General features: G+C 37.8%; 1 protein-coding gene across 1 annotated transcript in view; it reads left to right on the plus strand.

The window, feature by feature from the left end:
* Positions 1-15683, plus strand: part of MCTP1 (multiple C2 and transmembrane domain containing 1) — a 214440-nt gene that overhangs the window by 157916 nt on the left and 40841 nt on the right. Inside the window, 1 exon segment of the mRNA XM_066339938.1 lies at positions 6442-6561. Within this exon segment, the coding sequence (XP_066196035.1) occupies positions 6442-6561 (120 nt within the window).

The following is a 15683-nucleotide window of genomic DNA, read 5'->3' on the forward strand; positions in this document are numbered from 1 at the left end:
ATTTTTTATTTCACATGTTGAAGTTAAAGATTAAAATTATTCCAGTTTGTTAACAATTTCAGAATGAGTCACATTTTACTGTCTTTCACAACTCATCATTAATATTAATTGAGCTTAACATTAGCCTTTCTTATTTTCTTTTCCTCATCTAATGTCATAATTCAATTAATTTTTTTTTTTGGTGTGTTCTTCTAGATGCGAGACCCAAGTGCTCTAATGAGTGGTAATATATGTTTTTCAATACATCAGAATACATCAAAAGCCCCATTGGGACTGGCATTAATTAATACTTCATCCATTCTCTTAAGTTCTTGTTTTATTTGTCATCGATGTGTCTCTTTTTTCTCTTTCTGCATGAAATAAATAGAAAGAACGCTGATAAATTCTAAATTGCAGTGAACTCAGTTCTTCAAATTCCAGCAACGAGAGACAATTCAAACATTTCCATGTTTGTTTCTGAGATAAAGGAAAAGTTCTTAGAGAATCAAAAATACTAGTTATTCTGCATTTCTCAGACTCACAAGACCTCAGGCATTTAAAAAAGAGAACCAACACTAATCCAAGGTTGTAGTGAAAATCTGTCAAAATAAAGCAAGTGGGAATTATATTGGGTTTTGCATACATATTGCATGCTTTTACTATTTTTAAGTTAATTTTTTTATCTGTACAGAAAAACAGAGTAACAGATAATGTGCTTCAGATGCAAATCTTTCATGCTGCAGGAAAGGAAGGAAAGTTTCATGAAGGAAACTTCCTCCTAGCACTTACGTAATTGGAACTAAAATTGAAAGAATGATAAGAAAAACTGCTGGAGTATGCTTTAGAGTAGGTTTAAAAGGCGTATTTCTTCCAGACTTATCTGAACGAAGGCACTGCATTTGGAGTGGATTCCTGTAAGTGTTTACATTAATGCTAGTGTATTTGAGATCTTTGGCAGCTAAAAGAAATGCTTCCTTTCTGATTTTTTTGTAAACAGCACTGTACAAGATCAGAGGAGCTATGATTGCTAGAACTAACTGACTAGTTTCATAATGGAAGAAGCTATTACCTCTCTAAAGTACAATACAGAGTAGTTGCCAGTGTTTCATAGTATAAAACGCCATGCAGGAGCCTTAAAACCTGCAGTACTTGGTACACAATCTGTATCAAGCACATATATGGGTTCTCTCTTATTCCTTCTAACCTTGTGAGAATACATCAAGTGACAAAGCCTCAGGTAATAAAATTGTCCTTTTAAGATTAAGTGGTAAATGGAAGATCCTGTGATTGGAGTGCAGTATTTGGAGCTGTAGACATTGGCTGTTTGTGATTGCGCCAAAATGCTGTGCAGCCAACTTTATGTTTCCAGGATATTCAAGAGATTGGTTATAAATATAAGGCAAGGATATAGATAATATGCAAATGAGGCTGTAAAGATGTTCTGTGAAAATTATCAGGGAAAGCCACAATTTGAGAAGGAAACTGCAGCATGATTGTTGTGCCCTATGTGAGACAACAGCAGTGGAGATGTCTGTGTTCTGCCTTCACTCACAATACATTACATGTCATGTCTCTGGGTGCTACCAGTGCCAATATCTGGTCCACTGAAACCAGGCATTTCTGTGGGATGAACCATTTCAAGTTTTGTCATAAAGCTTTCAAAGAGCAGTTCTTGCAGCCCTCCTTCATCATGTCATCTGGTCTCTCCTGTACCTGAGGATGAGGTCAGTGTCCCCTGTGTGGGATGATCCTTTTTTTTTTTAATATGCTCTTCTCTGCTAGAAGTCAAAACAGAAGCAAAAGGAAAAAAGGAGAAGAGTTAAGAAAAACAGGGGTTAATGCTGTGAAGTCTGTGAGTGCAAACAGGATTTTGTTAAAAATGAAAAGAGGTTGGGTGGATGTAGATAAAAAGAAATCTGAAATAATTGTTCTGTAGAATATGGCCTTTCGACATAGGCAGAAATCTTTCTCTTCACTTCTGTCAGAAGATAGTCAAATAGAGAATCTTGTCTCTTAATTAGAAAGAAAAATACTCATCAAACACATCTCATCACTGGAAAGCTAATGATCCACAGCTGCTAGTCTGAAAGGGCAGGCTTTTCTTCTGAACAGTGGGAAGTGTTAATCATTTTGAATGAGATTTCTTTTTAAAATATACTGTACTTTGCAAAAGAATAGGATATTCAGTATCCTAACTTAAATTATTTTTTGAAGTGTTGTACACTAGGGATAGTGTCATATGTCTCTCTGAATGATCATTTAATGCATGTGTCTCTCACTAAGAGTATAAACTGATGTGATGTTGTAAATGGCCAGTTCTTGCCTGTGACTCTAAAAACTTTGATCTCATGGGAGAGATTAAAAAAGCCCTTCCTTACATTCTTCTATATAGGAAACGGCAGTTGTATTAAACGGTAACCTTTGAGACTCACATTCATCTCCTAAAATAGTTAGCTTGTTCCAGTAGTGATGAGCATCCCTTTTTTACACAGACAGCCATTATTTTCTTGGAAGATATCATACCATATACAGTCCACTAGATGCTTTACAGACATGGGCAATTCCCAGAAGTATTCTTTTATACTTATTCATTAGCTTTTCTGGCTTGGTTTGAGTTTGGGTCTTTTTGGCCTATACTTGCTTAATGGAATGTTGGTTTGCTTCTCCACCTTTTATGAGGGTTTGTACATATCACTTCCTTCTTCTCTTTCACCTCAACTATCACGCCTTTTATCCGTAAGAACTGAGTCCTGGAGTTTTCTTGCTGTTCTGCACCAGACTTTGGGTTTGTTCATGTTTACTTAGAAGTTTTGTCTGATACTGGAAATCTGGTTTTTTTTCTCTCATATACATTTCATGAGTGCATTTCTTGTCTGGGAAGAATAATGAGGCCATTTAGGTCAGAGGGCCATAACTATGCTGGTCTCACTCAGCACACATCTCATTTGTGTTGCAGTGTTTGTGTACTGCCTGGCTGAGACAGTTGCCTGAAAGGAGGAACTGGTTAAAATTCAGCCAGACTAGATGGAAATTAAGGTGGCAGGTCAGCAAAATCATCTTCAGGAGATGACAGGTGTAATATCCACACTTTTGAACGGCATGTCCACACAATTTGTAAAAAGGTAATATCTTAGTATGTTTTACTGGCCCTCTGAGTCCAGCACTATAAGGAATTAATGCCCTTGAATGTCATTTGGCCTTTAGAAATTTAAAGTGAGAAGTGTTCGGATGAGAATTGATTGAAATTCTGGAGTAAAGAGTATGTGATGACCACATTCCTCAGACTCCAGTCAGGCCCATATCTCCTGAGACTGTGTAGATTATTGGCTTTTTTTTTTCTGGGGCCAGGGAGTGTTTGAATAGTACTTGATTTTCTTAACTACTTTTTAACCGAAGTTCAGCTGGTACCCTAAGAAAGACTGTATGTGTTGCTTTTGCTCAACAGGTGATCTCTAGTATGTACTTTTTTGATACTTAGTGCTGTTTGCTGGCTTCCAGGGCACCGTTCAGCGTGCATCCAGTGACTCAGGGTATTTCTGGAATTAAAGTATGCAGGGCTATTTTGCTTTTCTTTTGAGACACAAAATTCGTTGTAAGTTGGTTACATCTGATTTACCACTCTGTTCTAGATAGTAAGGTCACAGAACAGTTCTTGAATGCGATGGGATGTTGTTTGCTTCTATTGTGGTTTTAAGCCTAGCTGGAGAGGAAACACCACACAGCCACTTGCTCAAACCCCTCCTCTCTTCCCCTACATCCTGTGTAATGAGGAGGAGAACTGAAGTAAAGTTTCTATGTTGACATAAGAACAGTTTAATAATTGAAAGTAAAGTGAAATGCCAAAATAATAGTAAATAAAAATAATGATGATAATAAAAAGGGGAAAAAACCCCTAACAAAATAATATAGTGCAGTTTCTCACCACCTACTGGCCCTTGCCAGACCTCTCTTCCTGAACCCAGATCACCCACCCTTCTGGGTAAGTCCCCTCAGTTCATATCCTGGGCATGATGCTCTGTGGTGTGGAAATACCTCTTTGGTCCGTTCGAGTCATCTGTCCCAGCTGTGCGCCCTCCCAGTTTATTTTGAATACCTTCCACTGGCAGACCATCAGGCAATTTGAAAAAAAGATCCTTGACTTTGCACCTAGCAAAAAACGCAAAACATCAGTGTGTTATCTGCACCATTCTCATCCTGAATCAAAACAACTACTCAGCAGAAATTAGCTCTACTCTGGCTGAAACCAGCACAGCTTCTAATGCATTATCATGTCTAACAGATTTCCTTTTAAACTTAACAACCTTAAAAAAACATTTTTCTTTCAAATGAAAAACTTTAGAAGGGCCAGTACCTTTTTTTTTTTGTTTGTCTCACAAACAGTGCTTTTTCAGTTCTTTTGGTAATTATCATGCTTGCCTTGCAGTTTCATTGGCTTGCATATACACAGTTATTATGTTATGGTCGTAGGCTGGAGACAGACATGACAGGACTCACCGAGGATCATGCCACAAACAACCTGGTTTATTGTTTGGCATTCCCTTTTTAGGGGGTTCAAAATTGCCGTGCTTGGACAACTGGTTGGTCAGGGTCTCAGCACGGCTCAGCTCCCTGGCAAATGATACGGATGCATCCTGTCTGCATTCAGGATGGAATGGGATTGGCTGGGGTCCCCTGTTTGAGTTCAAATCCATGCTATCATTGCTCATCCAGAGACATGTTTACTTCTTTTCTATATCAAACTAGGCTAGCCTAGTTGGGTTTCTTATTTATGGCCTAATTTATCTGTCCAGCTACAGACCAGCTGTGCTGTGACACATTGTAAAGAGTGGTAGAAAGCATGGGGGTGAAGTAAGTTAGCTGATCTTGAGAGACTACCTAAAATGTAGACCTTTTTTTTTTTTTTTTTTTGCTTTCTATGTGGGTGCTTGCTCAAAAAAAAAAATAAAAAAAAAAAAAAAAGCTAGCAGAAAACTCCAAACAAAAATCTAGCAGAAGACTATGTTTTTCCGGCTGTGGTACATGGTGTGATTTGCTTTCATGGTGGCTGTTGTTGTGTTTCACTGTTTTGTTTGTTGAAGAAAACAAACCCAGGTTGTGGCTACAGCTGGCTTAAATAAACGGGGGGTTCTTTGATAGGAAAAATTGGAGGCAAAAATGGTTTTAGTTTGACCCCATCTGAGTCCAGTTATTTTTAGTTCTTTCCTGTAAACCATTAATTTTGTAGCAGCATCAGTAGGGAACAATGTCTAGACAATGGTGTGTGGAGCTGGCAGTGGGGATGGGTTTCTCCAGCAGTGTGACCACCAAGTTCATCCCATGCTGAAGAGCAGCCCCAGTTATTTATGCACACATCTCTTGGAGATGTAACCCAACCAGGCTTCTGGCAGCCCCAGAAACCAAACAGCTCAAGTTCTCTTCTGGTCAAAGAGAACTTGAGCTGTTTTGAGCTAACACTGCAATAAATCAATGTTTTCAAAGCGGTGGACTTAGGTGGCTTCTCAGTTTTCTTTTTTAATTCATTTGTGATGAGTCTGTGGTCAGTTCTATTATACTATACTTTCATTGAAATAACCATATTATTTTAGCTTTTATTAATTTTAAGTGATTTCTTTAGTGATTTTTTTAGTAATTTTTGCTAATTTTCCATACAAAAGATTTCTAAATGTTACTTCTGCTTTTTTTGTATGACATTAGTACAAAATGGTCATTTTTTTTTCCTAAATAACAAATTAATCTTTAGTCAACTCTTGTGCCACTTTTACTGCTACAGGGCTGTTTCAAAGCTAAAACCAGATTCAATAACATGTTGAAGCCTTATTTAAATTAATCACATCCCCCTGACCTACAAGAAAAATGGAGGATGTACAGTGATACAACGAAGGGTAATGGCTTTAAACTAAAAGAGAGAGGTTTAAATTAGATATTAGGAAGAAATGAGTTTTTGTTGAGGGTGGTGGCACAGGAAACAGGTTGCCCAGGTTACGAATGCCCCATCCCTGGAAGTGTTCAAGGCCAGATTGGATGAGGCTCTGAGCAGTCTGGTTTAGTGAAAGATGTCCCTGCTTGTGTTGAGGGGGGTGGATCTAGGTGGCCTTTAAGGTCCCTTCCAACCCAAGCAATTCTATGATTCATGAAACCAGCTAACCTTTCTTAAAATGTAATCTTAATTTTACGCTCTTTTGTATTATTCACAAAAGCATTATTTTATGAGAGAACAATTAATATTCCTCTTAGATGATAGTACATCAGTTTTTCTTTTCCAAAAACTAAGATAGGAAGGATTGGGAAGTGTAGCAGTTGTATCAGGCAGGTAAGTGTGAGTCAGCAAAGTAGTTGGACAACATTCTTATCTAAGGAGAGGTGGATTTCTTTAGAATTATTTTAATTTATTGGTCTTTACTCTGCACGGGCATTTAATGTAATGCTGATTTCAATCACTTTTTTTCCTGCTCTGTCTTCCAGCTTTTTCTTTTTGTGGTCTGGAACTTTGAGCTCTACATGATACCACTGGCTTTGTTGTTGCTGCTGGCATGGAACTACTTCTTGATTGTATCAGGAAAAGATAACAGGCAGCATGATACAGTAAGTCTTCTCTACTTCAAGGGCATACATGTCCTTTTCTTTTTTTAACACTGTAAAATTTTTAAACTGGGTTTAAATATAATATCTTTTTCAAAATGTCTCCCTTCACAATGTTCGATGGACAATTTTCCCACCTGCAATTTAATTTTATTCTGGCAGTCCAATAAGTGTGTCTGGTTTTGTTGAAATGTCATGTAAAAATACAATAGAACTTGCACTGTCTATAGAATTTGTTTTGTGTGGGAGCAGAGAGGCTTATTGTTAAGAAAAAGGCAAATTCTTGGAAAATAGTTTTATATGCCTAAGTCCCTATGTTGCGTTTTTTATTTCACATGTTGAAGTTAAAGTTTAAAATTATTCTAGTTTGTTAACAGTTTCAGAATGTATCACATTTTACTGTATTTCACAATTCATCAGTAATATTCATTGTGCTTAATATTAGCCTTTTCTTATTTTCTTCTCCTAATTTAATGCTATCATTTAATTAAATCCATGTAGTTCGGATATAATGTAGCAAACATTTACTAATAACTGGCATTTATTAATAATAATAATAAAATTGTTTAGATTTTCAGAAGTAGATATTAAAAGTTGAAGTTGTATTCTGTGCAACACATATTTTTCTAGAATCCAGGCAGATAAAGGATTTTGCATACAGTACTGCTGAGCCTTATGAATTTGATATTTGTATCCAAAAGCAGCATGTTATCTACTACTTTATGATCTGAATGGATAACTGAATGGGCAGGGGAAGAAGGCAAAACAGATTAGATAATTGGTCTCTGTGGACAGTGGTAATGAAGGTCAGTAACAAGTGGACTGCCATGGTGCAAAGTCCTGTTTAACATCTCTTCCAGTGATGTACAGGAGATGATAGTGCACCCTCATCAAGTTTTTGGGTTTTGTCAGATGTGTGGAACTGTTTGACACACTGGATCTGACACTCAAAGGGATCTAAGTGGGTTGGATAAATGAACTGATAGGAACCCCATGCAATTCAGATGGAAGAATACTGTTCTTGGGAGGAAGTAACCTATTCTGGTGACACAGAGGGGAAATTGGTTGTCTGAAAGCAGCTGTCTGAACTGGGCCTAGAAGGCAGCAAGGTCATCAGAAGTACAGGTACTGGATTGAGGGAAGTAGTTATCTCCACTCCTCAGCACTTGCCAGAATGCAACCAGAAGACTGTCCAGTTTGGCACATGCCAGTTCAGGAAAGTCATTGATTGACTTCAGCAAGTTCAGTGAAGGGCTACCAACACGATCAGGAGCTTAAGCCCTCGTCAATCAGCCCTTGAAGAGAAACTGAGGCAAGTTGACTTGAAGGATCCTAGAGAATAGAAGGCTTTTAGCGACTGGAACACCCTATAAAGAGGTTAACAAGAAGATGGAGCTAGACTGCACAAATGATCTGTGGTGGAAGAGGCAACAAGCTTCATTTGAAACAAGAAAGGTTCAGACTGAAAAACCTTTCTTGCCATGAGAATTGTTAAGCAGTAGAAGAGTTTGCTCAGGAAACTGCAGGTGCTATAGCAAGTTTCCAGGTCCTGACTGAGGAAAGCTCTGAGGAACCTGATTTGACCTCATGGCTGACCCCACTCTGAGCAGGAGTTTGGAAATCCTTTCCAGCCTGAGTGATCCTCTAATGTCTAGCAACTGCAATTATTAGAACCCATAGAGCCCTGATCCCAACACTGTTGTTACCTGTCTACATCTAAGATTGTTATGCTTCCAGGGATCATCTAAAATAAGAATGGGAGTGATAAAAGTATTCCCTAATCGCAAATGTGATTACATTTATGGAAAAAGCCTAAGATCAAGGTTTAAAAGATGCAATACGTAAAACACAGCCCATTGTCTCCTGATGGCTGAAATGCTTAAAGCTTCTCAATGTGAAGATTTTATGAGTACCTAAATCCCTGGTGAAAGGAGAATTTCACTTGTGAGCTGCAATACATTTAATTTCTCTCTGAAATACCATCTTCCTGGGAAGATTATCTGGTCATGTAACTTTTCTAACAAACTAATGGAGCTAGTGATGGACTCTCAATTAAGAACACCAAATGCTGCTCCTAAAACTTTCCTCTTACTGAGAGTGCTTCAGACCAGGCAACCATGTTGATGCCAAATATTTGGTATCTGTGCCATTAATGACCTTGTTTTTAATGATTTAAGTTTGGCTATCATCATGTTGAGCATCTGCCTTGAAGGAAGTCGTTTGCAGATTTATTGTAAGCCTTTCTAATTAACTCATGAGTCTGCAGTAATATTACAATATTACAAGTCCTTAGCTCAGTATCATTAGAATAGGATTAATTTAAATACTTGAATTTTCCTATGCAGAGTGTAAATTTTATCTAAATTAATTAAGCAGTGTTTCTTAGTTGGTAGAGAATGCTTCAGCATTCACATGATCTGGCTTCTCTTCCCAAGTCTTCAGAGATTCATTGTGTGTCTCATTGAAATCATTGACTACTTATCTTAGAAATATCATCCAATTTTAGAAGTTACCTTGAAGGCTAGGGCTAATGATAAGACACAAAGATAAATGTATTTGTGAACTTTTCTTACCCGATTAACCTTAGACAAGCATAGTTAAAAATTCATAAAAATATGAAACATATTTAAATTTCAGACCATGTAAAGAAGCTCAGAAGAGTTGGTTTCCATTGTAATATCTCTTTGAGAAGATAATTGTCATTTGTCTCATCAGTCTATGTGCTAGGGACCACACTTCTTCTGCAGATCAATGATTAATGACCACTGAGTTTCTGTCTGGGTATGGCACATATACCAGCCCTAATTCATTTTTTACTGTCTCTATAGATAAGATACCATTTGCTTTTTCTTCTTGGGCACCAGGGGATTTTTTTAAAGTAGCTTGAAACTTGTTTTCTCATGGAGAAATTCACCTGCCAAACAAGGATCTGGGTACCTCTATTGTAACATGAACCTGAGCTTCTTGATAGAATGCAACTATGGTTATTTTGCCATTTATTCCAACTCCTAATGAGTTGTGTATGCGAGTCCTTTCTTGAATTCAAGGTGCAATATGGTTGGGGCAAGGGGGAGGCCCAAGTGTATTTCCTAGTAGGAGATCAGTCTATTGGAATGTCCAACAGATGGGTGAAGCAGCATACTATGTCTCCATGGATTCAGTTAGACTCCTTGTAGTTGTCTTGTGGTTTTACTCCAGCTCCTTGTAGGATCATTGTAGTTTTAGTCCAACTGATGCAAATTTGCAAAAGAACATTGGATGCCCAAACTTTTGTAAATTTTGATCAAGATGAGTTGTATTTCTGAAAGATACACTCCCATGAAATAGGAACTTTTGCATTAAACATTGGTAAGTGGCTGTAGATAGATGTAGACTTAGCAGATAGTTCTGAACTGAACGAAAACTAATAAATTTCTGTCTTTGAATCATGTGGCAGGTGTAAAAATCCCATTATAAATATTTCTTGCGGGTATTAAGTGAGGAAAAAATAACTAAGGTGACATTCCTAATGCCCTCTTTCTGAATTTTGTGGTAATATTTTTGCCTGAAGTACACCCTGCTGCTTTCTCCAAAGACATTTACACTTCCTTATAATTGTACTCCTAAGTATCTGACCTCACAAAATAATTTATTTTTAGCACAGCTGCTGTTGTTGTGTCAAGTCATGATCACCTAAACACACAAAATTTGAACTGAGTGAATCTTGCTAGATGAGACTTTTTTTCTTCTCCCATCTTTTTTCCATCATCTTTTCCACCTCTTCTGTGGGAGAGGTATCAATCGTTTCTGTGTTTCTGTCACCAATCCTGCTGCTCCTTGTCAGATGTGCTGGATCTTTGTGGCAGGGAATAGCTGCCCCTGCATTTAATAGAGCATGGCATGGTGACTGACTGCAAACTACAGAAAGTATGGTGGGTTAAAAGCTTATTTCAGTATTTTTAAGGAGCTACCTAATACTTTGATAATATCAAATACACCAAAAAAGCCCCTTACCTTTGTAGCTTGGAGAACCCAGCAGCGCTCCTGTCTGGTGTGTGGGATCTTCTATTTCTAAGAAAAGTCACAGTCATTTTAACTGCATGGAGCTAATGGCAGGGGGAGGACATGGAAATTGTTGGTGTCGGTTTTGGGTTTTTTTGTTACTTGTACATTTCTACTTCAGGATGTGTTCTGCATGCTCTGGCTGCCTGCTGGAGCTGTCTAACTCAAGGAATGGTCAGATAACCTCTCAAAGTGATTTAAAATGTTCCCTCTGTCCAGCTGCTCTCATCCCTTTCCCTGGGATGAAACAGTTGATTGTATGGTTGTAGTGTGTCATACTGAGAATTAAACACACTTTACATAGCTATGAATATTTTTTTACCCTGTGTAGATAAGCCTGGCCACCACAATTAGGACAAACTGCGACAGTCTCTCAGCTGTTGGTATATGATGCTTACCTGCTCTACCAGGCACATTGGATCTTCTCTGGTGACACTGCAAATTCTTGTTCTTCCGTGAGCAAAGAGGTAACAGACAGGGAGTGCAGATCATTTTCACCTCCTGCCTGCCTGTGGAGGACTGGACAGGTCTTGGAGGACAACAACCAGTTGCACAGCTCTTATTGACAGCAGGGACTTGGTTTTTACAACATTTTGACGACTGAAAACTACTAGGAAGAGATCCACCTCACCACGTGGGGCAAAATCTTCCTTGCCAGAAGGATGTCCAACCTGATGGAAAGAGCATTAAACTAAAAATAAATGAGGGAGAGGGATTATGGTGACCCACAAAAGTGATTTCTCAAGTCAAGAATCACAGAATAGTTTGATTTGGAGGGGACCTTCAGAGCAATACCTTTCACTAGACCAAGTTGCTCAAAGCCCTGTCCAACCTGGCCTTGGAATTCTGCCAGGGATGGGGCACACATAGCTTCTCTGGGCAACCTGTTGCAATTCCTCCCTACCCTCACACTGAAGAATTTGTTCCCAGTATCTAATCTAAACCTGCCTTCTGTCAGTTTGAAGCTACTGCCCCTTGTCCTTTCATGAAATTGGTGGTCTGAGTTGGCAAGAAAAGGGCTCAGGATGAATGGCCAGGAGAGCCCTCAAAACCAATCCAACAAGACAGATGTGCCTCCTAGGCCAGATGTAGACACACAAATAAGGAAATGCCTCTGACAAAGTCTTTCACACCTTCTTTGAGAATCCAGCATGTCAGAGCTAAATACATCAGTGCACACATTAAGCACAAGTAGGAGTTCAGAGGTCCAAATGCAGCTACATTCCTTCACAATTACAGAGATGTGGTGAAATTGCTGTCATCTCTGTTATGCAGTATATGTATACTGGCTTTTTAGTCAGGACAGGCTGGGAGGGTGAGGAGTGGGAGTTGGTTTTTATTCCAGCAAAAGTAAGATTATGAAGAAATCAAAGCATCTGGCATAGAATGAGAGGCTGAGCAAGCTGCTATTCTGCCTGGAAGAGGGTTCTTGATGATGTGTAAAAATGGCTGAAGGGAGCGGGAGAGAGACACAGCCTCCTCTCAGAGGTGCTCCATCACAGGACAGTATCAATGGCCACAAACCAAAAATACATGAAAATTCATCTGACCACAAGAAAGCACTTTCATTGTGACTGTCGTCACAACCAGGACCATGAGAGGTTGTGAAGTGTTCGTCCGTGGAGATATTCAGGACATGGGATTGGGCGTCGTGCTCAGAGGTGACCTTGTGAGTAGGGAGGTTAGGGTTAATGATGCCTGCTTGAGTGGGGAGGACAGGATGGTCCTACCAACCTCTGCCATTCATCATTTGCTCAACTGAAGATACTAATCTTTCTCTCCTTTTGGTCTACTATTTGTTGGGGATTTTTTTTCCAAGCAATTTAATGTTTAATAGAAGAATAATGCACATCCCTGAATGTACCTTTGAATGTTCTTCTGCCATATACCTCCACAGAGAAGAGCTTTGATTACTTCACCTCTTGCATTGATAGTTAGTACTTGGAGCTTTTAAGGAAATATTAAAGAGCCAATTTCCTCTTGAAGTTAAGAGATGTACATGTCATTGCATAGCAAATTATGCTAAACAGCTGGGAGTTAATGTGGCATACCCAACTTTTTATGAATTTGCATAATAGAGTGTATATATATATATATATATGCATGTATGTATGTATGTATGTATGTATATACTCTGTCTTTTAAGAATTATATAAGGTGACAACAAGGCATCTTCTAATTTCATTTTAGATTTTTCCTACACAGACTTTAATGATTTATGTGTATATGCTTCTATTAAAAGTTAGAGCTAGCCATGTTTAGGATGATATTTTGAGAATAGAGGAATAATAATGTCGTTAAAGATAGCCTTTTATTTTAAGATTTTAAGCAGTATTCTCTGGATACTTTTCTGTAGCCATCCAGTATGAGGACTCAAATCTTCATATCCATTCTGGAAATTGCCAAATTTAAAAAAAAAAAAACAAACACAAAAGTAAGAATGAGAAGAATGATGCTTATGAATATACCCATTTCAATGAATTCTTTCTTCACTCAAGAAAAAGTGGTCAGCACAATGAGCTTGAGTTGGTCATAGAAGCTCAGCCCACTTGCACCTAGGAGATCTTTTCTGGTTATAATCCTATCATTTTGTTCTAGAAGCCAGGCAACAGTGTCTGTCAGAGCACTGGCAGGTGGATTTATTGGTGCTCCTGTTTGGGGCTGGGACTGCCACTTTGCAGTACATTCAATGCTTAAATTACCTGTAACAGGAAAGTGCCTGATTTTAACCAGCTGTTTTCCTAGAAGTTGAAAACTGAGTTACCAAATAAAGTAAACAAAGCAGGAACTTGATTTTTTTCTGTTTTTCACTTTATGGTCTTAAAGACTAAGTCCTTACAGTCCTTATATTCAAAGGCTTTCATGTGGAGATGAATATAGGACAAACACCAAGTGCTTCAGATACCTTGCTAGTGTGGTACTTTGGGGTTTTGAGCTTCATGTCTAGAAGTTATATTGAGCCAGGGAGCCTGCAGAGATTTCTAACTGCAAACTAAATCCTTGCTGTGAATAAATGGAAAAAATAAAGCCCTGTACTCTAGCTAAACAGTGTCTGGAGTATGTAATTTTCACAAGACACAAAAGAACATTGTCAGGTGAGCAAGTACATCTTGCCTGCTTTCTGACTGTACTTTCTTGAGAAGTTTTGCCTCTGATACAATAGCAATGGCAGTAGCCACAAAGCCCCCCAGCATGAGGGCTGCTAGGAGTATACTGTTAGCCACAGAACAATATGTGTGTGAAGCTAGCCAGATTTATGACTCCCAAAGTTAGGAAAGTATGATTTTTAAAATAAAATTATTTTCAATATTATGCAGAACTGATTTTACATTGTATTTTCTGGCTCCTAACTAATCATAAACTCTGCTTTCATTTGTTATCAATAGAATAAATTAGAAGAGCTTTTGCATATGAGTCACAATCTGTGTGGGCAAGGTGGGTGCTGTTGAAGAACAAGGACTACTGGAACATGAGCCTGAATATTACATAGTCCACTAAGAATCAACGTTGTCTCCACACAGATTTTTTTTTTGTTTCTTTTTTCTATGTGATCCAAAGAGTCAGGAAATAAATATATAATGTGGTGCTCCACAATGGGACACCATGGGTTTTCTTTTACTATATCAAAAAATAAACATGAAAATGTCACCTTAATCATGCATTTAAATTGTGTTGATCAAGTCTAATTTTTATGTGCGCACATAATCACTGAAGCTGGACAAATTTGCTCTAGATTGCATCATAATGTTTGGTGACCTGATGCATTTAAATGGAGAATTATCTTTATGAAATGTCCTCTTCATAATTTGCCATTAAACGAGACTTGAACAAATCAGCATAAATCTTACATAAAGGTAATTTAACTAAACGTTGGTACTATAAATATTTTAAACACATTGTGCACTAATTCAACAGCCCACAGTACACTATGTAAAGTTCTACATTAGGTGGTAGGCATTTCTCTTCTGCAACGTAACAGAAAAATATGGTGCCGCTGTCTGGGCTACAGATAAAAGAGGCTGTCCATGCTGCAAATCATAATCCCTGTGTCAGAGGTTTGCATACAGTAGTAGAGTTATGTAGTAAACTCCTTCATAAAACTTTATGTGCCTGTTCTTATCCCAGCAACAGCTGCAAAACCCAAACGCACTGCTGAATTGGAATGCTTTGGCTTGATTTGGTCACCTGAAGAGAAAAGGCCAAAACCCCGCCCTAAATATGCCACCATTCTTTTAAAAATTGCGTTTTTTTTCTTGTCAGAAATCAAACAGTTTTCTAATTCAAGTTTTGCTACTTTTTGCTTCCATAGGCTTTCAATATTGCTGGCATCCAAAATAGAATTGAAGTTCCCAGCACAGAGAAAGCATTTTTTTGTGTAAGCCTGATATAATTTTGCATTTTTGCATTTGCCTGAAGGTTTAAATGGCGACAAGATTCACAGACAGATTGTAGTGGCTACTATAAATAATCTGTACTATATAACCTAATACCAGGTTCGTTTCTAGAAAAAAATCCTGTAGTAATGTGAGATTTTTATTAATTTTTTTTGGCTTTCTATGACTTCAGCACATTTTAATTAATGAAGCCAAGACTTTAAGAACTTTAATATTTTACTGTATTTACAGAAATATATAAATATCAGGAGAAAAACCCCTGATATTATAAAAATATATAAAATAATTTTTTTATACCAAAAAGCTGGTCAGCTTCAAATCTGAGTGTAATAAACTGGGGCGCATCAATAAGCCTAAAATAATTTGGATAAGTGCTGTTTTATAGTAGAAGCATATCTGGTCCTTCTAGAATTTGGAAACAATATATTTGGAAAGAAATAATAGTAACAATGAAAACCTATAATGAGACATGGTGTTCTTTATAAGATAATTTATCATAAGGTTTTGCCTAAGAATTCTAGTTCACAATATTTTGTGAAGGTGTTACTTTAATAGTCCTACATAGTAATCTTTCATTGATACTTAGCCAAGCAAAGAATGCAGTTATTTTTATTCTGCTGAACTATAAGCATTCTGAGACATCTGACATTTCAAGTGTACAGTACGTATTGAAGCCTTTAGATGGAGACA

This window comes from Sylvia atricapilla, chromosome Z (assembly GCF_009819655.1).
Source record: "Sylvia atricapilla isolate bSylAtr1 chromosome Z, bSylAtr1.pri, whole genome shotgun sequence".
In the NCBI taxonomy this organism is placed as follows: Eukaryota; Metazoa; Chordata; class Aves; order Passeriformes; family Sylviidae; genus Sylvia; species Sylvia atricapilla.